Below are 24,466 nucleotides of genomic sequence, written 5' to 3' on the forward strand. Positions count from 1 at the left end.
GGTATATTCCAGAGAAAAACACAATTTAATCAGACACCTCAAAGAGTCTCTGATACCAGAGAGCGATTTAAGGAATCCTGTGCTAGAACCAAACATTTTGACTGGTTTTACTTACAACTTTGTTGCCACTGAACTTGGACTACAAAATCGCTGGGATGAAAAAAAAAGAGGCACATTCACAACACTGGTTAGCTGAACGTCATGACCTTGTTTAACAGTTCAACAGCAAATGCAATGATGTCACAGGCAAAAAAAACATTATAGCGAATAGAGAAAAATTAACAGGTTGAAAAATATTTTTATAAAAATATATAACCCAAATAGAATATAAAGATTTCTATGCAATTCTGGGAAAGAAAAATATTAAACCTTTTTGCACTCTTAGAAACTCAAAGTACAAAAAAATGTATTTAAGGGCTACAAAGGTGGATTTTGAATAATATATCCCTTTTAATACAGATCTAGGAAAGCAACTAGATTAAAATTGGTTCCAATCGTTTAACTTAAAATGTCTACTTAGACCTTCGATTAGTGTTCCAGTTTGTTATTCTTTATAAATTTGTCTAAGTTCAATAATGTGAAACAAATATGATTTTATGTTTATTCAGTCAGTATGTAATACAGCTGACACAAATTACTGTTAAAATGTTATGTTTTTTAAAAAATTTAACAGTCTGAAAAATCCAGCCCTTCATGTTTTCATTTTTTTTCTTCATGAAAAGACGGTCAACCTTCTTCATATAAGAGCAAACTCAGGGCTTTCAGAAAATGGTTGCTTATCAATTACCATTAGTCAATCAATATGATCAATCAACATTAGATCAACTCATTAATCAATAACTTGCATCCCTATACATAGTACTACTTTCTGATTGAGCATTATCCATTTGCCCCTTTTTCATTTGTGGAACAGGAGAAGTACTGAACTGGAACTACACTGTTTCTGAATAAAGATTCATCCACTGTCCATACGCATCTGTAATAAAAATCCCTTCTTGGTTCTGGTACCTATCAAACCTGGTCCACTGCTGCCCTCCATAGCGCGCCAAATAACAGAAAGCTAAATGAAAGCATCAGTAACCTTAATATTACACTGGATTGTTGAAAACAGTGATGTAAACTCATTGACATTCGGTATTTATGGTGAGGTGGGGCACATTGAGGTAAGAGCCATGTCAAAAACAACCATAAAAGGAGGATGGACTCAAGAAACCTTGCAATTATTCAACAACCCCTTATCCACAGTGAGAAAAATGGGAAGCCATATATATTTTACAACAAATAGAGGTTACCAACTGAACTATTCACATAAAGACTGGAACTGACACAAATGGAACACAAAATAAAGGTTTCTGCGGTGACTCACAAACAGTGGATGGAAAAACAGTGAACTGGCAACCTCAACCTGACCCTGCAACAATAAGGATGCAGACAAATACAACGAAATCTGTCTCTCTTGTGTCCAATGGAGTCATAAAAGTGGAATGAGCAACTTCAAACCGACCCTATAATTCAGCCAGCGATAAAAAAATACTCATGTCAGCAGTGTCATAAAAGTCTTTATGCCTTGCAACCTCTTTCATATTGTTCTGGGTTCTAAGCGGGGAAGGTCTCTGAGGGGTTTATCAAACCAAACCATTTCTTACCAGTGATAACATGCCATGACCTCATTGTCTGGCCTCTTGGAAACACTGAAAGGAAAGTTCTGCTTCTCCCACATCCCAAACATTGTATGATAGAGTCATGACCAAAGGATTACAAAATTCACTCTGCATTCCTCATAATACAGTTATTAGAGTAGAAGCCTGTACATGTATTTACCTAGAATTATCATAGTACGAAAGTTCAGTGAAATAACCGGTCAGTCAGTGTATCAGTGTATTTCACACATTTTGTTGCTTAGTTATCAATTGAAAGCAGATTTAAGAAATATTTTTCTTTAACTATACTTACTGTATATTGTGCCTTAAATTGGTTTGGTTTAATTTTGTTATACAATTCTGAATAGTAAAAATAATTGGGAGATATGATATAGGAACACAAAATGAACTAGAACTGCACGCAGTTCTCAGCTGGTTCCTCACAGCTGGTATATGTGCTCTTGGAACCGGGACACCCTGCAGTTCAATGATCCACTTTGCTGTCATCTCATCTGATTTGTGGCCAAATGTCTTGGACACTCGGATGAATAGCAGTGTAGAGCTGTCCACTGACCACTACCTGGTGGTGAGTTGACTCTGGTGGTGGCAGAGGATGCCGGTCAGACCTGGCAGGCCCAAAAGTTTTATGATGGTCTGCCGGGAACGTCTGGCAGAGTGAAATGGAGCTTTAATTCCCTCGTCAGGGAGAACTTTCCTGGAAGTAGGATGAAGGTGATTTTGTTGACAGGAAATCCTTTCATAGCATCATGACTCAGGTAAGTGAGTTACATACTGCCAGCTACAAACACATATTATGTGCATTAAAATTACCTTAACAAAACATTTAGCTTCCGATGGTCTGATGCTGATTGCATCTTCAGCAACATGAAGGCAAAATAGCCTGGCACTGTCCATGACTCCTGGATGATTCTGGAATCTACAATTAACCAGCGACTATTAAAATATGACGTCAATACACCCAAACTATGACTGGTTTGTGGAGCAAAACTTTTTGTTTTTGCTGCTTTTGCTCTGAAGATATTGATGATGATCTCTGATATCCTCTGGAAGCTTTTTAAATATCTTTACAATGACAGCAACACAGCAACATGTTTTACTGCACCAGCCAGCACAAACAGAGCACAAACATTTGACACCAATTTTGTAAGATTTGAAGAAGGTGTGGGGGCCAACTTCATTCAGGATGTAAGGATGTACGTTAATGTGGCAGACAAGCCTGAACATCTATGACTGTTTGTCTCTTCTGGCATGATGTATCCTCTGACCTCATGTCCTCTGTGCCCTCCCCACACACACTTACTGGTCTGCTTGCTCTGTTGGTCTGAGATAAACAAACTATTGTGCTCCATTCTTTCAACACCTTTTCTCTCTCTCTCTTTCTGGGTGTGTGTGTGTGTGGAGGGGTGGGCGCGTGGGCGTGTGTGTGTGAGAATTCAAACAAAATTTTGCCTTCTACAAGAACCCACAAGCATATTTAATGTTGGATCAGTTCTGAAATTCATATATCCACTCATTTTCTTCTGCTAATCCAAGATCAGGTCACTGGGGTAACAGACCTACGACTGACGCTCCTCTTCAACACACTAACGCTAATTCTGGGGTACCGCAAGGTTGTCCCAGTCCGGAAGGCATACATAGTCTGTCTCTGCCAGCTGTAACAGGAAACAAGGTTTTTACCCTCCACAATCTGTTTTTAAGTACAATCAAGTGATTTCATAATATAAGCTACACAGACTCTAAAGGAGCCATCTCCTTACAAGAAAAGGGTTTATAAAAGAATGTGTAACTATAAGATTACTTGACAGGAAATAAAGAATTTTACATTAGGTTAAGAGACTATAAGTGCTAGTGGTGTATGTTCAGATAAAGCCATTTACCAACATCATGTAACTTTTGTTTGTACTTTATTTCTTGTGTTTTACTTCATGGGTTTTAAAACATGTTCCAGTTGTTCACTTCAAGCACAAGATGAGCTGGAATGTCTGACCTGATAACTTTCTGCACACTATGTTCTGCCTGACCTCTGACCTCAAAACAGTGGCTCGCTGACAAGCAAATTTTTTAAAACTGCAGAAAGGCTTTAAGTTCGGTTTTAATCTTTTTTTCTCATTACTTATTTTTGCCAATGTTGTAAAATGGTCAGATTTGTTGATGTTAACAGGTAGTTTTGTAAAATGATCAGTGACTCTGGCATATCTCTCTTTTAGTATTTTAAATTTTAAATTGTATTTGTGTATTATTTGCAGCAGACACCTTTCAATAGGAGTCTACCTGTTAAATGGTACTGTATGTAAAGCAGGAATGGAAGGCTCTAGACTGGTCTTGGTCTCATTCTTTTTATCTTTTTCTCTCAGTCTTGAGGTCGATCTCGGTCTTGGTCTCATTTGACAAACTGGGTCAAGACTGATTTGAGATGAGAGGTTTTTGTCAAGATTACAAAAACATAACTTCCTTTTTGTCTTCACCTGCAGAAGTACTACAGTTTTGCTAATGATGAAATCGTGTTGCATGTGATACCAGATGGTGTTTGGTCCTTTGATTTAAGAGACCACGTCTATGTATTCACGGTCTACAAGTCTGCTCTCCAATACTGCGGTGAGACACGCAGTGGCTATTTTGAGCTTCATATCATCAACAACATACCATTTGGGTTGGCAAAAGGCTTAGGGGCACCACCTTCCACGTCTAGCTCCTCCTTTTCTTTGCTGTTGTTCAACACTTCATTCAGTTTCACTTTTCTGAAAATGAGACAGGGAACAGTATTTAACGTCTAGCTCCTCCTTTCTAATTACATCAAATATTTGAAATACATAAAGTATTCTTAAAATATTCTGTCTGATAAAACATAAATTGAAAATGAATTCCCTATTTCTCTTAGCCGTCACTGTCGTTTGCAGGTGTGTCTTGTGCATCAGATTTTCAGGAATACCAGAAAATAAATGTTCTGCTCTGGAACTTTTGCATGTAGAAAAAAAAAATAATTAATTGCATTGATGCCTCCCCACAGCCCACCCAAAAAACAAGAAAACACCCAAAAAAGTTAGTTGACAAGCTTAAGATAAAATGATACATGGAGACTTCTGATGTTCTGTTATGTAAATGCGCTCTTATTCATGGAAACACCAGGATTATCTCTTTACCGTGAGTCAGATGAGATAAATCACTGGCTCTAGAAAAGAAAAGCTTCAAGTAAAGCATTTGTATTTGGATGGATGCAGTGTTGAGCCAAAGTACTTGGAAAAAAACGCACAATTATCAAAAACTTACTTTTTCTAAATTAATACAACTCAAGGAGAATGAGTTGGAGAGACTTTTCAACTACAAATTCCAAGTATCTTACTCAAAGTGAGTGTTAATAGTAATTTCATGAAAACTGATTTAAGTAAGTTTACTATTTCCATTTAAATACAATTTTGCATTTACAGTGCGAAAAGTATAATTGTACTTGAATCTAAAATGGTTTAGTCTTAAAGTAATTTTGAAAGACTTAACAAATGCTAGTGTTAGTGTATGTCACTGTGTGTATTTTGGAGAGAGAGGGAGATAAGGTGATGATTGAGCATGCCACCCCGGCTCCAGGACACGCATCCCTGGACCATGAGTATGCAGGGGATGAAGAGGAGCAGGAGGTAGAGTCTGTTTACGTGTTTAGATATCCTAGAGGGTCTCTAAAGGTCACCAGATGCAGATTCCAAACAGAAAACCCCGGCTGAGATTCAAACCAAGTCCTTTCTGCTGCAAGGCTACAGTACCGGATAACTACTTATCCTTTTATGTGCAACATTCCATCTGTTGTCTATACCTGCTTTTCCCAGCATGGCACTGGGCAGATCCTTTGCAGGGCAACACAGAAATATTTAACCATACTCCCACAAACTCAATTTTAAGGACAAATTAATAAGGAGAATTAGTTCAACATACACTGTGAAACCCAATAGGATATCTTAATAACAGAAATAAGTTGAAATGACTTATTTTTAGAAAATGTTGAGGTAGCTCATGTCTAACAAGTAATTAAACTGAGAAATGAATTTTTGAAGTTATTCAGTTGTTTTTAGTGCAGCACAAACTGCAAGATGTGATTAATATTTCAACTTTGTTACATTGACTCATTTTTGGTTAAGTTGACTTTACATCTAAAATGAAAACCCAACCTGGATTATTTATGGATCATTTCTGCCTATCATTTTTTTTTTTTTTACACGATTGTCTTTACTTTTTGTTTATCACTCAAAATTTGCTGAACAAGTATAATTAAAAATTCATCCAAATACATTTTTTTATGATCCCCTACAGAAATTGAGTTCTGGGATAAAAAAATGCTTGAAAAGTTCAATTTTTGCTGCGATACAATGCATCAAACTGCGTCATGTCAAATGCTTTCTCCACTTACAGTCAGGCAGAGTTGCTGCTCACAACTGCGCAAAGATCAGCAAAACCCGTCCCAAACAGCTCAAGCAACCAAACCAGTCTCTTCTTAAAAACCCAATAGACACTAAAGCAACATAATTAAATTTCCCTTTTGTCCGTCTGTATCCAGCAGAGAGATGTGCAGTGCAGCGGATTTAACTCGTCATGCAGGGCTGGTCTAATGATGAATGAGGCCTTGAGCAGAATTTGACTTGGGGCCCCTGTTGCTGCTAAGAACATCAGAACCACTAACAGCATTTCACCTATGCTGAAACCACTAAATCAAATTTAACAGTATTGACATTCTCAATAGACAAATGTTACATTTCTGTATCTGTGGTCTGTGTTAAAATGTTAGCACTTATGGGGCCCCTGAAGGCCTGGGGGGGCCTTAAGCACCTGCTTAGTTCATTTATGCCTTGGGCTGGTTCTAAATGTGTTAGGCATTACATCATATCCCACACACATTGTGCCATCACCAGCAGAAACGAAATAAGCCCTTTTTTTGTCACAAAATTTAGCTTTAAGAGTCAGTACAGCTTTCACACACTAACATTTCGTGTTTTGAAAAAAATTTTTTTTAGCTGTTTGCATAAATTCTGTGAGTAAGCTTAATTCATTTTAGTGTAGAATAATATCAATTCAACTTGCGGTTAAGTTGCACTCAAATTTTGGGTTAGCTAATCAACCCAGTGACCCAGAAAACATTGCAATTCTACACATAATCACTTCTAAATGCTTATAAAAGCAAAAGAAAGAATCCACCCTCAAGGGATTGACAGAAGAAGATTTATTTGAGGTAGCTTTATGTAGAAAAACAGGACATGATTGGAAGTTTGTTTAAGGCATTAATACTAATAAAACTGCTCTCACCTAAAAAAATCAGTACATTAAAATATTATGTTTACATTAGATATTTTTGCTTTCTAAGGACAACAATATTCCACATGGGCAAAGCTGCTCACAGATGTGAACTGAACAATTAAAGTGTTCATTCTTAGTATTCTCAGGTTGTGAAGGATTTTCATCAGATCAAAACATTTTGCTAAATTGAGAATCCATCTTTGCACATCCTACAGTTGGAAAGGAATAACATTCTGAACATTTTGGAAAAGTTGAAATGAAAAGCATTACATTATATGAAAAACTGGATTTTCTTCACACTGCTCACGCTCAGAAACATAACCACAATCACCAAAAATGCACCTGTTTTTAACTAGAATCCAAGACTAGAATCCAAGACTTTGACATTCTGACAGGGTTGAAATAAGTGACAGTCTGGTGTTATGAGAACTGAAACTTTCTGCAGTGAGTTTATCTGGAAACTCATTGTTTGAGTGCACAGGAAAGAACTGCATGAACAGTCTGAAACACTTAGAACAGCAACCGACAAACTTCATTTGGAATAATCTCATTGTACTGCAAAGCCCTCATTTCAACAATGAAAATACAGGCATGACTTTGTCATAGAAGCCGCTAGAATTTTACAGCATAAATTGTTACACCAAAGTAATATCAATGCCTTCACTGATGTTTAATCATAGCTTGTATAGAGAGTGAGATCAAACTCTGTGTGTGTGCTCTGTTTTGAGTATTAAAACAGAGCACATGTTTTAGCAACATAACATGGTGACCCATTTTAGGTCGCTGAATCTGCTGGCTAATGGAAAGTAAAACTATTACAGACAGAACACAAATGCATCTTTTTTTAAGCAAGTTACACAGAGTAAGAATCTTTGAAAAATACTTTAGAAAATAGATTCTATCTACTTAAACAGCCCCAATCCCTGTGAACCCCAATAATTTCCACTTTTTTTTTAGAGATTTGGCAGAACATAAAACCTTCATCACAGTTATACTTATTTACTGAAAGAGGGCATAGTTAATTTAAGTTCTTACATGAAACAACATTCAAAGGTTTTCAAGCATTTGCAAACTGTGTAATTTGAAACAAATGAAACTGATGGGAAATAACACAGTCCGTTCATTATGACATGTAGCAGGATCTGTTGAACAACAGGCTGTTCAGTTTGGGTCCTATTTGATCCAGTTCGAGTGTTGCAGTATCCCAAAATACACTTTTTGGTTTTGCCCAATTGAGATCTTTAGGGTTTGTCTTGGAAAATTCTGGAAAGCTAAGAATTAAAATATACTGTTCATATTTGCAGATATTTTAAAACATGTCACCCTATTGTCACTATTGTGACTTTTTGGATACCTGGACAAACTCATGGGGCTGAGCTAGATCTCTTTTGTTGTTGTTGTTCGTTTGCTATCAATAAAAATCAAGTGATGAAAAAATTATAAAAGCAGCGTTCACGACACAAATGTATTGATTAATGTAAAACTGTTTGGCAAAAATGTAATAAAATAAGATGCGCAGAATCCAGGAGAGTGTGTGTTGTGCAAAAACAACAGATGGAGGAAATCAGCAAAGAAAAAAAAAACAGAGGTTGCTCGATATTGCCCTAGGATGTACAAGTCTGGAGAACGGAAATGTGTTTCTGGATCACAGTAATAAAAAAGTGACGCTCAGACTACGTCTCGGAGCTCGGCGACGCTCCCGGGGAGGTGGATAGAGAAGAGTGGTCCGTGTCCTCCAGGTCCTTGACAAACCCGCTGCGGGTCTCGGATGAGTAGGAGCGCGCAGTACTGCCCGCTCCTTCCCGTTCGCGTTTCTTCTGCTTCATTCGTCTGTTCTGGAACCAGATCTTCACCTGGGTCTCGTTCAGTTCCAGTGTTGCTGCTATCTCCACGCGCCGCGCCCGCGTCAGGTACTTGCTGAAGTGAAACTCCTTCTCCAGCTCCGTCAGCTGCCGCGTGCTGAAGTTGGTTCGCATGGCGTTGTTGTGAACTCCAGTGAGACCAAAGTCCGACACTTTGACTGAGAACAAGGGAACAATATGTCACATTTTTAATTGACTTATTTTATTTGATGAATATTAATTCAGATAGCATGTATAAAAATGTAAATAAATTATCCATTTGCATAAACACTCGATCTCTCGTGTCTGATTTGAGTCATTTCATAATTCTATTAAAATGAATTAACATTTAATAAATATCTAGTTGGACTTCCAACATTTGCCTGAATTAATCTGGATGAAATTTTCATTAAAGTCTTCGGGTGTTTTTATCCTAATTCCAAGTTGTATGAAAAGTATAAACATGTAATTAAAAATCCAGAACAGCCGGACATGGGGAGCTGAGCAGCTGAGGCAGGGTACTTTGTTTAAACAGATAACAGCAGGACTTCCCGTGGAGAAATAACCCGTCTGGTAGATCAATTTGAAAGAGAGAGAGAGCAGAAGAGTGATCAGATGTCGGGCCAAAGCGGTGTCACTAAATCTGTTTTTTTCTTCCTGTGAATAATCCATCTCAATTCATGTGCGAACTGTCCTAGCTTTTAAAATTGAGAATAAAACAAAAACGACGCATTTTAGAAAACTGTAAAGCGAGTTTTTGTATATTTAAAACAGCAAGTTGCTTCAAAATGGACTTTTAGAAACTTAAGTCTATCTATCTATCTATCTATCTATCTATCTATCTATCTATCTATCTATCTATCTATCTATCTATCTATCTATCTATCTATCTATCTATCTATCTATCTATCTATCTATCTATCTATACATTGTTTTACCCGCCAAATATACATCTCTTCATTCATAAATAAATAAATAAATACATAAATAAATAAATAACTCACGGCTTGTTTTCGGGGGATTCCTCTTCACCTTCATCCAGTCAAAGGTTTGCCCCTGTCCCGACTGCTGACTGTCCTCATCTTCTCTCCCTCGGTCCTGGGATCCCGCCAGTTCTCCATACCCTCCTGCTTGCGGGAACCCCAGATAAGCCACTGTTTCCAGACCCCCGCCAATCTGCTGCGGGTACTGAGAGCTGGCAAGAGGGCCCTGCGGCCCGCAGTACGACCCGGAAAGGCCGCTGTAGCTGGGGCCGACAGCTGGGGTGGAGGTAGGAAAGGCTGATTGATGGTAGTAAGTGGAGGCCACCGACTCCTCCATAAAATACTGAGGCTGGACGGAACTGGGAGGACCCGTGATGGCTACATACTCTGAGTTTGTAACACACGTCTGACCTGCGTAGGCCCCGGATGTGCATCCACTGCCGTTTGTATACTGAGTCAATAATCCACTCTGAGAGCTTTGGTTCTGGTGATGTTGGAAGCCGTTGTGTGTGTGCGGTTGCTGCTGATGCTCCAGATGATTTACTGGATGCTGCTGATGATGCTGGCTCACTCCTCCGGTCTCGTGCGCCTCTCCAATGTCCGCTGCGGTGTTTCCGTACACCCCTCCGTCTGCGTTGTACCCGCTGTCACCGCCGGCCCCGTTCACAGGGACAGAGGAGCCGCTGAGGCCCGTGTGGAGAGACCCGGGGGCCACTGAGAGGCCATGGTGCTGATCCAGAGGAAGGTGGTGGTGATGCAAATGATGATGATGATGATGATGATATCCAGGTTTAGCGGCAGGATAAGATCCGTTGCCTGGTCGGTTACAAATAGAGTATTCCACAAAAGAGTTCATGTTGTCCATGAAGATCCGTAAAGCTGAAAGTTCTCCTTAAGCAAGAACAACAAGCCAACGAAAGGCGGAAAGAAAAACGGGGGAGAAAAATCAAATCAGATAATGAAAATGTTTTCAAATGTAAACAACATCATGATAAAGAAAATATACGGAACAGTTGGGGAAAAAGAAAGGCCAAATAAATGAGCTGAAACCAGCTGAAAAAGTGAAACCATCACATCCCAAACAACCGAGTCACACATGAATCATGTCCTCTGGTGTGCTGCGGTTCAGGCCGTTGATGCGTGAACGGAGGGCCCTGCTGTCACTCAACCTGGAGTTTCCAGACGCTCGTCGGTGCCAGAACAGAACAACGCGAGAAGACGCGCACGACTTGAGACGCCTCTTTACTCGCTTTCCTTCAATTCTGCTTCATTCTGTATTTTTTCCTTCAGCTGCTCTACTTTTCCTCTTCTTCTATTCTCTGTCTTCCTTTCCTTTGTGTTACATGTTTTCCACTTCTTTTCTTCTCTTCTACCTCTGTCGCGGGTCACGTGACATGTCGCCTATGGTGACCAGGGCAGAAGTTGTCAGCTGGCCACACTAGCGAGAGAAACAGTGTAGTGTATGTGTTCGTTGGTGTGTGTGTGTGTGTATGGGTGCTCGTGCGTGCGTGGCGGGGGAAGTACAGAAGGTCGGGATTCTCCGGAGAAGTGGAGTTTATGTGCGCGCGCGTTGGTTCTGGCGCACACGCCTCATCCATCACTCTGCGTGGCATTAGCACGACAAAGAGGCTTCAATCAAACCGGCCCATCAATCTGATATCAGCGCGGATCTGTCAGAGCAAATAGAGGGCCGCAGAATAAAAGAGGAGCTGTGAGCTGGTCTGCAGACCTCCTCCCAACAAAACGCTCCCAGAACAGAACAGAGCAGAACAGAACAGAACAGAACAGAGCAGAGCAGAGCAGAGCAGAGCAGAACACATCTGAAAAAGCAAAAGATACTAAGGTACAGGATTCCACCATGCAGAGACAGCCTGAGGGATTCCTCAGGGCTTATGAGTTTCCATTTGCTCTGATGTGTCTTTTACAGTTACAAAGTGTAATGATTGCGTATCATTTTGATGTATCTGAACTTTCAGTTTGACCGACGTCACAGCATTCCACTTAATTTCTTTCTGAAAACATATCAGTGTTATTTTTATGTGATGGTTCAGACTCACAGGAAGCAGCACTTAGAGGCTTCATGTCAAACCTCACTGTGGGATGGGATCACTGAACTCAAAATATGGCTTTGGCTTGAAGAAAAGTTAGTGGAAAAAACAGCTAATCATCAAAAAGTGAATGGATGGAATTGATATGAAGGTGTCTATGTTTTATGCTAATAAGATCCATATATTGGAGAAATTAAATCTGCTGTCAAATCTGGATCATGGACAGCTCAGATAAGCAATTAGCCTTATTCCTGTAAAAAAGGTTGATGTTCTTTTTTCTCTTAGTATGTGTGAATAACAGCAGTAAAACGGCCAAGAATTGTCACTGGAAGTCTAAAGGTTATTTTCACATTTCATACCCTCCATTTATTAGAACCTTTAAAGAACTGGCATTCAATAAACACTCCATGTGTTGCTTTTCATGTTGTCCATGACATTTCCAGCATTATCAACAGTGCAATGAATGCTTTAGAATATAGAGAAGGAATTTGGAAAAATAATTTGCTTGGCAAAAAATCTAATTCAACATTTTTACTCATGTGAATGAATTATTTCAATAATTTAAACTAGTCGCTTTTTATTACATGCAGGCCAGTGTTCCCTCACTGTATGTGGCATAAGCCTGCTCACAGCTGGTACTTTTGAATATTTATAGTTTGTGTGGTAATTAGGACATTCAGTGTTTTATGTTACTCTCCTCAAGAGGAAAATATTTCTGATCTTAGATATAGAACTCTCCGAGTCCAATTCTAACGTTCAGTTGTACCGGATCAAAGTGTGAAACGACAGCAGTCAAACAGACACTGAGGTGTTTTCAGATGGGTCAGATTGCATAAACTATTGTAGGAATAATTTATGCCTTTGCTAAGAGCATCATGTTATATTTTTTGGTACAGTGGATCGATAATACCAAGACAACAATAACTCACCAGCCAGATTTATGCAAGAATGTTGAATGTTCATTTTCATTTAGCTCTTGTCAAGTTTGTTGCACTTTATCTTTAGTTCTTATCAACGTTCATTGCTGTGAAGAATCATTGATCTGGCTTTATCTTATTTCTGCACGTTTTCGCTGCAAGATGGAGCAAATGGTTCTGCAGACCCAGAGGTCCATATTGATCTGACAACCCCATCACAGGGACGCTTAGTGAGTGAGCTTACTTTTCAGCAATTGGTTTGAGCAGCCATAGATTTCTGATGGGTGACAGTGCAGATCCACCAGTGTGAGAGTGTATGCTAATTGAATGAGTGAGCTGATCTATTACAGCAATGAAGTTAAGTTAGACAAGATGCCTTCTGGTAAGTCAAAGCCTGCCAGTGCAGCAAGAAAGGAATCTAAGGCAACAACACAATGTACTGTCTGTGATCCTTTTTTTTTTTGCAGAGGGTCATTTACCTTCTAAAAGGAAATTTGTTATTACTATTTGTGTGAGTACCTATAATGAAGCCTTCATCAATTTCTCTCTTCAAAGTTCCACATGGAGGACATGACAGCAAACACGCTGCCGTCCTGCCGCTGGGACAAAATTAGGGCAAGCGTGTGGGCGAGTGACAAGAAGAGCGGTTAATCATCAGTGTGGTCTGAAAGGAGAGAGGCAGGCTGAGTGGGCAGGAGGGCTGCAGGAACAGACTTGAATAAGAAGAAGAGTAAATGACACACATCTTCCTATCTGAGTGGCGAAGGTACAACAGGGCATGGAGGTCATGGGGTTAAACTGTTCAAATTTATGTGGGAATTCCATTTATGTAAGTTTGGATTTTGGTAGTTGAGAAGATTTGATGTCTCATAAAGTTATGCCCCTCTGCAGTAAGAGTCTAAATCATCAGTGTGTTAACATTTGATGAAGAAATATGTTTATTTGACAAATGTGGCTAAAGTAACGTTTTTGTGAACATGGTCAGACTTATTACAACCTCCAGGATGATTTTGAAACGTTGGAAATCAACCCCAGACCACAAGATGAAAGAATGGAAAGTTGCCATGGTGGAGATTTCATCTTACAAATCCATGCTGCATAGACTGGAGGACAAAGAGCAAAGAGGACAGAAGAAGAAAACCCCATGAGACATGGTCTGACTAATATGCCTCAATGAGTATAGACCGTACTCTGCACCTAATGTGTATACCAGTGTCATATTATTACTATAATATGTACAATATACTGAAATTAATGTAAACTACCCTGTACCAACTAGATAGGTTAATGTTTAAATTTGTGTTTGTGTTTTGAAACTGCTCATAAGTGGAAAATGAATACAAAATTTAATTATAAAAAAACAAAACACATTTATTCCATATGCTCCCATAATCCAATTTACATGTTCCACAGGAGAATCATCTGAAGTAAAACCTGACAACCTGGTTCACAATAGGACAAATGATTGACTCTGGTGGCTCATTCACAACCTTCATTCCAACAAGAAAGTAATTCTGTTGCCTTTGATTACTGCAGTATTGTCTTCTTCTTTGATCAGAAAAGAGCATGAAAATCACAGTAGAACCAGTCTTATGTCTTATTAGTGATGCAATGGAGAAAAAGGTAGGTGTTCATGTTGGTGCCTTAAAAAAATTCTGCTCATTGATTTAATAAACAAAACCCTGAAGCAAATGGCTAATATTTATATTGAAACTCCACGAGGCAAATAAAATCCAATCCAAAGAACGTGAAAATGTTTTAGATGTTTTCTTGAAAACCAAATGAAAAATAAATTTCATAAGAGCCCTATGAGAAGGGCCAGACTTTACAGGTTCTGCCTTATGTCAAGTCATGAGTGGAATCCAACTATCTGCTGGGCTTCCAACACCTCACGCTATCAGTTACACTTTGTGCCTGCTGGGTATGTATATTTGTGAAATCCTGTGTTGAACACAGGCCAATATAAACATATGACCAGAAGAAGCAGCAGGCAGTCTAAACTTTGACTAAGTCTCTAATAGCTGCTGCAGAAATTCCGGAAACTGATAAGTTTCTGTCCTACTGTCTGTCACATTAATTAATCTGGCTGGCAGGTCAAATAACTTCAAGTTCTTCTCCAATTTTCCTGGAGAAGACTGAAGATCTGTATGTGTATGTGGCTTACTGAAAATTCTGAAATACAATACATGAGTGAGAGAGCAACCAAGAGAGAAAAAGAGACAGGGAGAGTGAGAAAGAGAGAGAGAGAGAGGAAGAGAGCGAGAGAAAAGGAAAGAGAGAGAGAGAGAGAGAAAGACACAGAGAGAGAGAGAGAGAGAGAGAGAGAGAGAGAGAGAGAGCTGGCATAGCTGCATTAACTCTGAAACCTGAACCTTTGATTTGGACGCTTAGCAGCATTTATTGACCATTACTCAGAACATTTACACACATTTGAGCTGAAGAGAAAGACAATGCAGATAACAATGAAACTTGTCAAATAGAGAAAAAAGGGTTTTGTTAAACTAGCTTCATAAATTGAGATGTATAAATATGTACATTTATTATAAATGTTTTATCACAAAAAGTGTTTATCACTTTTTTAAATGCTTACCTAAAGCAGAGTTGTAGAAGGCTGTACACCTTATAGCCAATTCCACAAAAAATCCATTCTCTATCGCTCATAATCACTGGTTGACATTAGTCAAGGATGATCTGGTTTATTAGTTGTCATGGCAGCAGTGCGAAAAAGTTCTCTGGCTGTCTAACATTCTATGCTGTGAGAGGTCCTTTGTACACAAACAACTAAAGCAACCCATGTTTGGAGTGTGTTTATTATTCACTGCTTTTCATAATGTATGCATGCTGTGCTCTTTGTTGATTTCCCTTCTGTGTAGCACTGCTTTAATTACTTGCTTTAAAAGCTCTACAGTAGAAAATCCCAGGACTTCCTGTGCATGCAGCACAGTCTGTGTTTTATCAGTGAGGAATCTATCAGTGTATGAGACTAAGCAGCAACACCAGTCTAAATGACTAACGTCTGCAAAAGCAACAGTCATCATATCAGGTAACCGACCCTGGAGATGATAGTGAACTGAAGAAGAGAGGAAAAGAGCTACCAGCAACAAAAACAGCCATGTTGCTCAATCAGCATCTAAAATCCCTTTTGGTTAAGCAGTGTGGTTTCTCCTCATGATTTACTCCAAAGTTTGCTTCTTCTTCATACTCAGCTTGGCTTGTATTGTGCTGAGTAGAGATTTAAAGTCATCATTAATTTCGTGATATTGAATTGAACCACGTGAAGAGCTTTAGTTTTCACATTTCATTGCGTCTGACTGCAGCTGCTCTTAGGAATAGCCCTTTACAGTAGTGGCTTATAAAAGTATTCATACCCGAGAACTTTTCCATATCTCATCACATTACAACCACAAATATCAATATATTTCATTAGAATTTAATGTAAAATACCAACACAACATGTAATATAATTGTTAAGTAGAAAGAAAAACAATAAAAAATGGTAATATAATATTATTATTATTGTTTTATAAATTAAAAACTTAAAAGTACAGAGTGCGAAAGTATTCAGTCCCTTGAGTCAACACTTTGTGGAACAACCTTTTACTGCATTAACAGCTGCTAGTCTTTAGGGTTCGTCTCTACCAGCTTTGTGCATCTAGTGACTGAGTTTTTATTTCCATTCTTCTTAGTAAAGCAGCTGAAACTGAGTCAGATTAGATAGAGAGATTGTGAACAGCAGTTTTAAGATTTTGCCACCGATTCTGGATTGGGTGTAGGTCTGGACTTTGACTGGGCCATTCTAACACATGACTGGGGTTTGTTTTAAACCATTCTATTGTAGCCTGGTTTATGTTTAGGGTGTTTGTCCTGATGGAAGCTGAAGCTCCGCCCCGATCTCCAGTCTTTTTCAGATTTCTATGACCCTGCTGAAGAGAATCACCCCAGAGCATGATGCTGCCACCTCCATGTTTAACAGTGGGAATGGTATGTTCAGAGTGATAAACACATAATGTTTTGCATTCTGAACAAAAAGTTTAATTTTGCTAAAGGTTGTCTTGTTCTAAGCAATTCTATGGATCTCTGAAGCTCCTCCAGCTACCATGAACCTCTTGGTTGGTTTAATGATTGACGTTCTTCTTGCCTGATCTGTCAGTTTTGTTTGACATCCACTTGTTGGTGGTAAATGGCTATATCATGATGTCTCCATTGAGATTGAACATAGCTCTGTGGGATGTGCAGCGCCTGGGTTGTTGTTTTCTAATATATCTTTGTCTTAAACTTCTTTACGACCTTATCAAAATATGAAATAATTAAGTTTAAAGAATACATCTGTAAGGCATTGTAAAGAAACTTTCTTTCACCTTGTATTGTCAAAATATGAATGTCAAAACCTTTCAAAAGAAAGTACAGCCTGTTGTTACTTCTGGGTTGAGTTGGTGGGATTCTTTTTTTTCAAAACTATTCTGGAAAACTTCCATTTGATGCAAGATGCTGCAGCAAAGTTCTTACCCAACTCAGATTGACAGTATTGCAACACAGTTCATGCCGTGTGCTTCATGCTTCATTTACCTCTGTAAATAATGAAAATAGAGGTTTTCCATGGGGCCAGTCCTAGGTGTGTCTTAAAGATGACACACACTACAGATGTTTTTGTAAGATTGTCTTAGATGACCTAGTTACATACATGTCAGAATTTATGAAAGTTGATGGTAAAAGGGTGAGAATTAATATAAATCTGTTCACTCTGAACAAATTAATTTTAAAAAAGGCCAAAAGTATATATTTGAGACCAAAAAGCTTAGAGAACATGTAACTGTATTTCCTTTTTTCTTTTCCTTTAACAATGATAAAAAGATAAAGAAACACAATCAACAAAAGCCTCTCTACTCTAGCGTGGTTTTATTTGATGGTTTTCATTTGTGTTCTTGATTGCAGGTTGTTACTTGCCAAACCTTTGCCATTATCTGACTAGGTTAAACGTGCAGCCCAAGTGGAATGTACTTATGTTCCAGTATTGATAATAAATGTATGGCTTGCAGTCCAATAAAATATGACTTACTTCCACACAAACCTGAGCCTTGCATGCTGCCAGTTTCAGTCAAAGGCTGATGTCAGACCATCAGAAGAAAAATGTAAAATCATAGTCAGAAAAAGGTTCAAAGATTCCGTTTGGATTTAGTCAAACACATTTGAAGTTGTTTCTGCCTTTCATTCTCAGTACCTATTTGGTTCATGAGAAATTATCAGCAGAGCTTTTAAAAATCATTGTAGGCTACCCTCTGCACTGCTAGTCTAACACAGTGATTGTATTCTTTCTTCTGAATGGTGGCAACACATCACTGAAATAAACTAGTCCTTTCCTAGTTCTGAGTTACTTTAAAATTACTTAATAAGCCTGATAAATCAAACAACTGATTTATGGTTATAAAAATGTTGCATGTATGGATAAAATCCCTGTTTTAACCACAATACTAATATGCATAAACAACTAACTTGATTATCATATTTACTCTTGAAATGTGGTTTCTCTTCCAACCAGTAGAGGTCGCATACTTTTCAAATGTAGGAGAGGGTTTACCATTACAGGACCCAGAGACGGTGGGAGTTGACCTGTCTGCTCAAAATACCAACTGGTGAGGTGTAGTATAATTTTATTGCATGTGACCCGTATTTATTAATGTAAAATCAGTTTCTTTTTTTACATGAATAAATGTATTATCATGTATTCCAGATCCTCCAAAGCAGGGATGTCCAAGTGAATAATGTTGTGTGGCACACAGTTATAGAATGGAGCAAACTCAGATTAGTGCAGACTAGCAACTTTTTTAAGATGTAGGGTGGCATTTTCACAAACAAATAACATCATTGTTAAATTCAAAAATGTTAGGTACTAAAATAAATCATTAATAAATAATTAGGTAATTTATCCTATTTTTGGTGTTTTTCTAAAACATACATGGTGCATTGGAAATGCTTCCCTCTTTTTGAGCTGTTCCTGTCAAACACATGGCATATGCATGTTGACCCCTGGTTGACTGCTGTTTGCACTATGACCCCTGTCTGATCCTCAGCATCCTCTATATAAACCTGATCCCTCTCACACATTAGGAATCTGCAGCGGCTTTGAAAGACAGGTGGGCAGCATATAAAGGACAGTTCATCTGATAGTTCTTCAGGGTGAAAACAATCCTGTTAATATTGAAACAACTGATGGCCAGTGAGTTAGCTGCTTACAAATTAGATACAGCAAAAACATATCAGGTGAACCCCCAGAGTTAATGTGTGCTGGTTATAATGTTTTTTGAGTAAGTTCATGTTGGATTAGGACAACAACAATATTAATAATGTATGAATATGTGTATGACGGTGGAAATTCAGTGTATGGGAAAGTGTCTAATTTGATCTGTTTTTTACTAAAAATTTGGGCACCAGACAAGAAATATGTCAGTGCAGCTGGATTGGTACTGAGATTAGATTGCAGTCAGGTGGACGCTGTTTAGTCGTTAGCTGACATCAGGCAACTTCTGAAGGAAATGGGTTGCACTCAGAGAAAAGGAGGTGGAATACTTTTACACACCACACTTTTCAGTTTTTTATTTGTAAAAAAATGTTTTGAATCATGTATAATAATTTTCTTTTTACTTAATAATTGTAAACTATGTTGTGTTGGTCTTTCACATTAACCTCCAAAGAAATATATTTATGTTTGTGTTCGTTATGTGACAAAATATGGAAAAGTTCAAGGGGTATGAATACTTTTGAAAGTTACTCTGTAAGTACAAAGTCGGAGCATAATAAGATTGCTACATTTCTGACAATGGAAGGAAAAGAAAAGGAAGAGCAGTGACTGAGTTAGAAGGCAAAAGAGAGGAAGAGGCAGAGAACATGCCAGTTTCCACCACTCCAACATCTGCAGGCAATGCTTTGTGAACCACAACAGAATACTAATGGAGTTCCTCTTATCCTGCTCTTCATTCCTGAACACAATTGGGGAATTTTTCTCAGCATGGAGACCAACACTATAGAAAGACTGTACTGTAATTCCTCTATATGTTCCTATTGCTACTTAAAAGTATTGATAGGAAAACAGAAAAAAACACTATTAAAATTGTTTCGTTTTCTTTGTGCTCTGCTTTCTGTATCACAACATCAAATTACAGTAAAGTCATAAATGTGAATCCTGTCCACCATTACAATTTACAATACTTGTCATTAAAAGTTTAACAGCAGTTTACATCAAACGGTCCCTCCAGTATACACCGCTTTATAGATAAAATGACTAAATGGACTATCTTATCCAAACTCAATCAAACAGGAACAAGTCATTCTGTGACACTGACACGCTCATTGACAGTTAGAGATGAACTCAGTATTCTGAGAAAGAAACTGGGTTTTTCAGGTAATCCAAGGTGCTTTGCTGTTGGTACGAATTGTTTTGTAAATGTTGAAAATGATTCAAGAAATGCACCAAAGCAGTTTCCATCGCTCCGACATCAGGATCTAGTTTCCCACCCACAACAGGATGCTAAAGGAGTTCCCTAACAGAGGTGTAGTGCAATAGGTTCACTTGAAGTAATTACTAACAGCAAACTTTAACTACACAACCCTAACATTCTTGCAATCATTTCCTATGTTGAACATTTCCACATTTTGAATACAACTCCCCGAGATAGTATTTACTGAAGATGTGTCCAGTAATTTTTAAACACAAATGATATCAATAGCTAAGTTCAATTTCTCGGTTGAGTCTGCATTTAAAAAGTCATATTAAAAAAAGAAGCACACTTAGTTTCTTCTTACATGGAGAATGTAGTTTTCATATATAAATGATCTGGTCCTCACTAAGCTCCACCAGTAACTTCAAATTAATCTTAATTTGTACAGAACCACACAGCACAGATTACATCATGACATGTTACATAAAACATAATATGATTAATATAAATAATTGATTGATGTTTGTATTCTTTACATTTAAAATTACAAGAAATGAGGATTGAAGGGTAGCAACTGACAGTTGAACAAAATTCAGATAAATGAATCTTTTTGGCTGAAGATTAACAATGTCTTTAACTCAAAGCATAATATATTCATATTTTTAAAGGCACATTTTTCAGAAACGGTGCCATAGCTTTTTTTCACCGCAATTTGGATACACTTCCTTATTGGTAATTGAAGTGCATCACTGTGACTTGCAGCCTGAAATGTGTGTCAGAAGCCAGAGGGCGTAGCATCAGTGAAGCACACCAGTTTGTGTCTAAGGATAGAGTTTCCTCTTGACACCCAGGAAGATAAAATCCACTGCTCACGTATTTCACCACTGCTGCTAAGTGGGTGATCTATCATGCCTGAGTTACTGTATGCAATCTCACACACGCATGCACACGCCCACACACACACAGATACAACACACATACACTGGTAGAAATCAAAACAATGATGGTGATGCAAAAGATAAAGAAACAATCCACATATTATGGCATGGCAGCAAGCCGACAGGTGGTGACAGCGAGGAGAGAGAGATTATTGGATAATGCACACACACCCCCACACGCCTAGACACGCACACACACACACACACACACAATATCAAAACACAGACATAGACACAATCAGAAGGTGATATATGTCTTCTGGCACAGAGATGTTCTCCAATGTAATCTTTTTGTCTACAAGGTGCACCAGGATGACTGCTTACAAGAGTGAAAGGAAGGTTTACTGTTGTTTGCTCTCAAATGCTTATCCTGCTCTTGTTGAGCTGATCACATTAAACTTTAACTGCAGTGATTTGATCCTTTCCTCATAGTGACATACTGTAGCAGGTGAGTGAAACAGTCGCTCAAATCGTGATGCAAGCATGAAACTTGGTACATGTATTCTACACAGATTATATTTTAAAGCACACCACTGGCCACGCCAGAATTCAAGAAGACAATCTTTTTTCATATGACTAAGCACTACTGTCAGATAAGTGGAAGAAAAATACATAAATATTCTACAGTCCAGTTTTTATTTATTTATTTTTGCACTAACATGATAACTGAAGGTAATTTTGTCCTTACCAGTTGCATATTATACTTTAACTAACATGGCATCCAAGATCAATTTGAAAACAAATGTTGTGTTATCTCAGCTATTAATAGAGCCAGACAAATGACTTTTTAATCTAATCAAACAGAGAATTAGATCAGCTTGTCACATTAACCCATCAGTACCAAATGTGACTGGACAAAGTTAAGGAAGAACATATTGTAGGAAATGGCCTAATTCATACCATTTATGTCCATGAGTACAAATACCATTAGTAAAAACCTCCGAGAATCAAAGACCTTGATTTACATCAAAGACTCTGATTTACAGCCACATTTGGTCAGCTGTTTGCAGTACTTGGCTATGGGAAAGTTGGCTCTTCAGAAGACATGCCATTCCTCAACAACCTTATTCCATCGCCAGTCAGCAGAACTCTCTGCGGCCCAGTCAGCCTCTGGGTTGACTGGGCCCACACACAACCAGCCTGGAAGGCAGCAAGTCTAGCATACTGGAGCAGACCTGAGACTGTAGTGTTCTGGCAAACATGTTAATGCCTGGCTTCATCCACATTGGTAGCAGTGATGTAGTATGACAAACCTCTCCAGTATCCCCAGTTCACCATCTTCCAGTGTAAGAATGTGCTGGCTCAGCTTGGAGAAGACATGGGAGGCCTCTGGGCAGACATCCCATGTCTGCCAGGCAGCTTTTTCTCTTGTTGTGTAAGGTTGAAACAGTGCTAAAGCATGTAAAGGCATGAAAGAATAACAGTCCTCTAGCTTCCTCCTGAATGCCCCATATAATGACACAGGCCATACACAGTGATCCAGAGCAGGCTTTAACTTTGACCAAATCCAGAACTGCTCTAGCATCAAACTCTGAAGGGCTGGAAAGCCACTCAGTGTTCCCTGGTTTTGTGCTGACATCACTTGATTGCAAGATCTCATCACTGCCCCAGTCCAGTACCAGCAGATATGAAAATGGCTCCATTGGATTCTCTGACCCAAATAACACAAGTGCACACCAAACAATATTTTACATATGTTCAGTAGTTGCTCAGGCATGAACAACTACAACTAGATATGAAATTTACAGACAAACCTGGTTAGTAAGAAACTGTTTTTTTCTTAAAACGATTTTGTTACTTTTTAAAAATGACGTTAAAAGCTTGTAATCGATCAGGTTTTTGTTGGTATTGTAATATATGGTTTAAAATTTTCCAAAAGTAAAATAGAAATAACCTGCTGAACATGTCAGATATTGTTTTCCCATTTTCGACTGTAAAATTACCTGCATCTAAAAATAAATCCTCTGAGAGTTTTGGATTTTCATCACCTAAATAAAGGGATGATATTTAATGGTCTTTGATAGACTGTCAAACAGGAGAATCAATTGATGTTCTATTTCTGAATCCAATATTTTCTCTCTCACTAAACTGCCCACCTGGTTTCAGCCCTAAGTTCCTGATTAGGTACAAAAAAAAAAAACACTATTTGATTGGGCTTTAAAAAATCACCTGAAAGCCTTGTAAATTTTGTTAGAACAGGCATTTCATATCTTATAACAGATACCCATGTTCAAACAGTCATCGGTCGTCAAACTACAAAAAGTATTCAACAGAAAGGATCAAAAGCATCATAGATCTCTTCGTCACACACAAGCAGCATCAGTATTGATGCAACATCTTTGGCCAAATGTTATAGTTTGTGATGAGAAAATATGTGGGGCTACAAGAGTTATTAAACAAAAGATAAAATAATAAAGTTTTACAGAGCTATGTTATCCAAAAGGCTAACTCTAGAATGACTTGTCTTGCTGACAGGTTCCATTCCTACAGCTTGAGAGACTCATAAGAATATTATTTTTATTTATATTCCTCTTTATAGCATGCATTTATATCACTAATTTAATGCTGTATCCTTTCCATTTTTTGTATCTTCATTATAGTTTCCAAATTCATCAGTCTAGGCAAGTATGTTATCTATATTCATATAAGTACTTTTTTCTGAATGCTATTCTGATCTGCATTTTTTCAGAAATACAATAAAAAACAATTTGCTCTGGAATATTTGATGACATGTTTTGCATCATGAAGCAGCTTACTCTCCACTCTCCATGGGAACTATTTCATGAAAGCACAGTTGCAAAAACCGAGAAACACTTGTAATCTGCTGTTACCGAAAACATTAGAATTGATCTTTGCAGCTTATTGAATTCATTATTGATTTCATGACGATTCACTAAACGTAACTCAGATCTTTGATGCATTTATGAGAAATGCAGTTAGTTTACTAAGATTTTTCTAAAGTTAATGAAGATGCAATGTTTAAGGAAATTTGTCCTACATTATCAGTGCTTATGCAATATAATGGCTTATTATTTACCTATCTGTCTTTAATGCTGTATTATTACTATTATTATTATTATTATTATTATTATTATTATTATTATTATTATTATTATTATTTGTAATAGTAGTAGTGTTATTATCATGTGAAACAGCATTCATGCATTTGGCCTAGAGACAAAAACACAAGCACACTGTGCCTGTCAGTGGGGCCAGTTATCCTGTAATGGCTGCCACTGCTCATTGTTCACAGTCTTCTTTGTTTTCAGCGCCATTTTGACTGTGCGGGAGGAGCAGCAGCTAGTTAACATCATTTCCACACACATACATGGCAGAAAGCTATAGCCATGCTAACCCTTGTTTAGCTTCCT

At 38.1% G+C, this 24,466-nt stretch overlaps 1 protein-coding gene across 1 annotated transcript; it reads right to left on the minus strand.

Annotated features, from left to right (window-relative positions):
- Window positions 1-8,457: 8,457 nt before the first annotated feature.
- LOC116735878 (homeobox protein Hox-B1a-like) lies at window positions 8,458-10,624 on the minus strand. The gene is made up of 2 exons (XM_032588024.1): window positions 9,784-10,624; window positions 8,458-8,955 (listed from the first exon to the last, which is right to left on the minus strand). Exons 1-2 carry the CDS (start codon window positions 10,622-10,624, stop codon window positions 8,609-8,611), a joined length of 1,188 nt encoding a protein of 395 aa, XP_032443915.1. The 3' UTR covers window positions 8,458-8,608.
- Between the last annotated feature and the right edge of the window lie 13,842 nt (window positions 10,625-24,466).

This window comes from Xiphophorus hellerii, chromosome 16 (assembly GCF_003331165.1).
Source record: "Xiphophorus hellerii strain 12219 chromosome 16, Xiphophorus_hellerii-4.1, whole genome shotgun sequence".
NCBI classification, from domain to species: domain Eukaryota; kingdom Metazoa; phylum Chordata; class Actinopteri; order Cyprinodontiformes; family Poeciliidae; genus Xiphophorus; species Xiphophorus hellerii.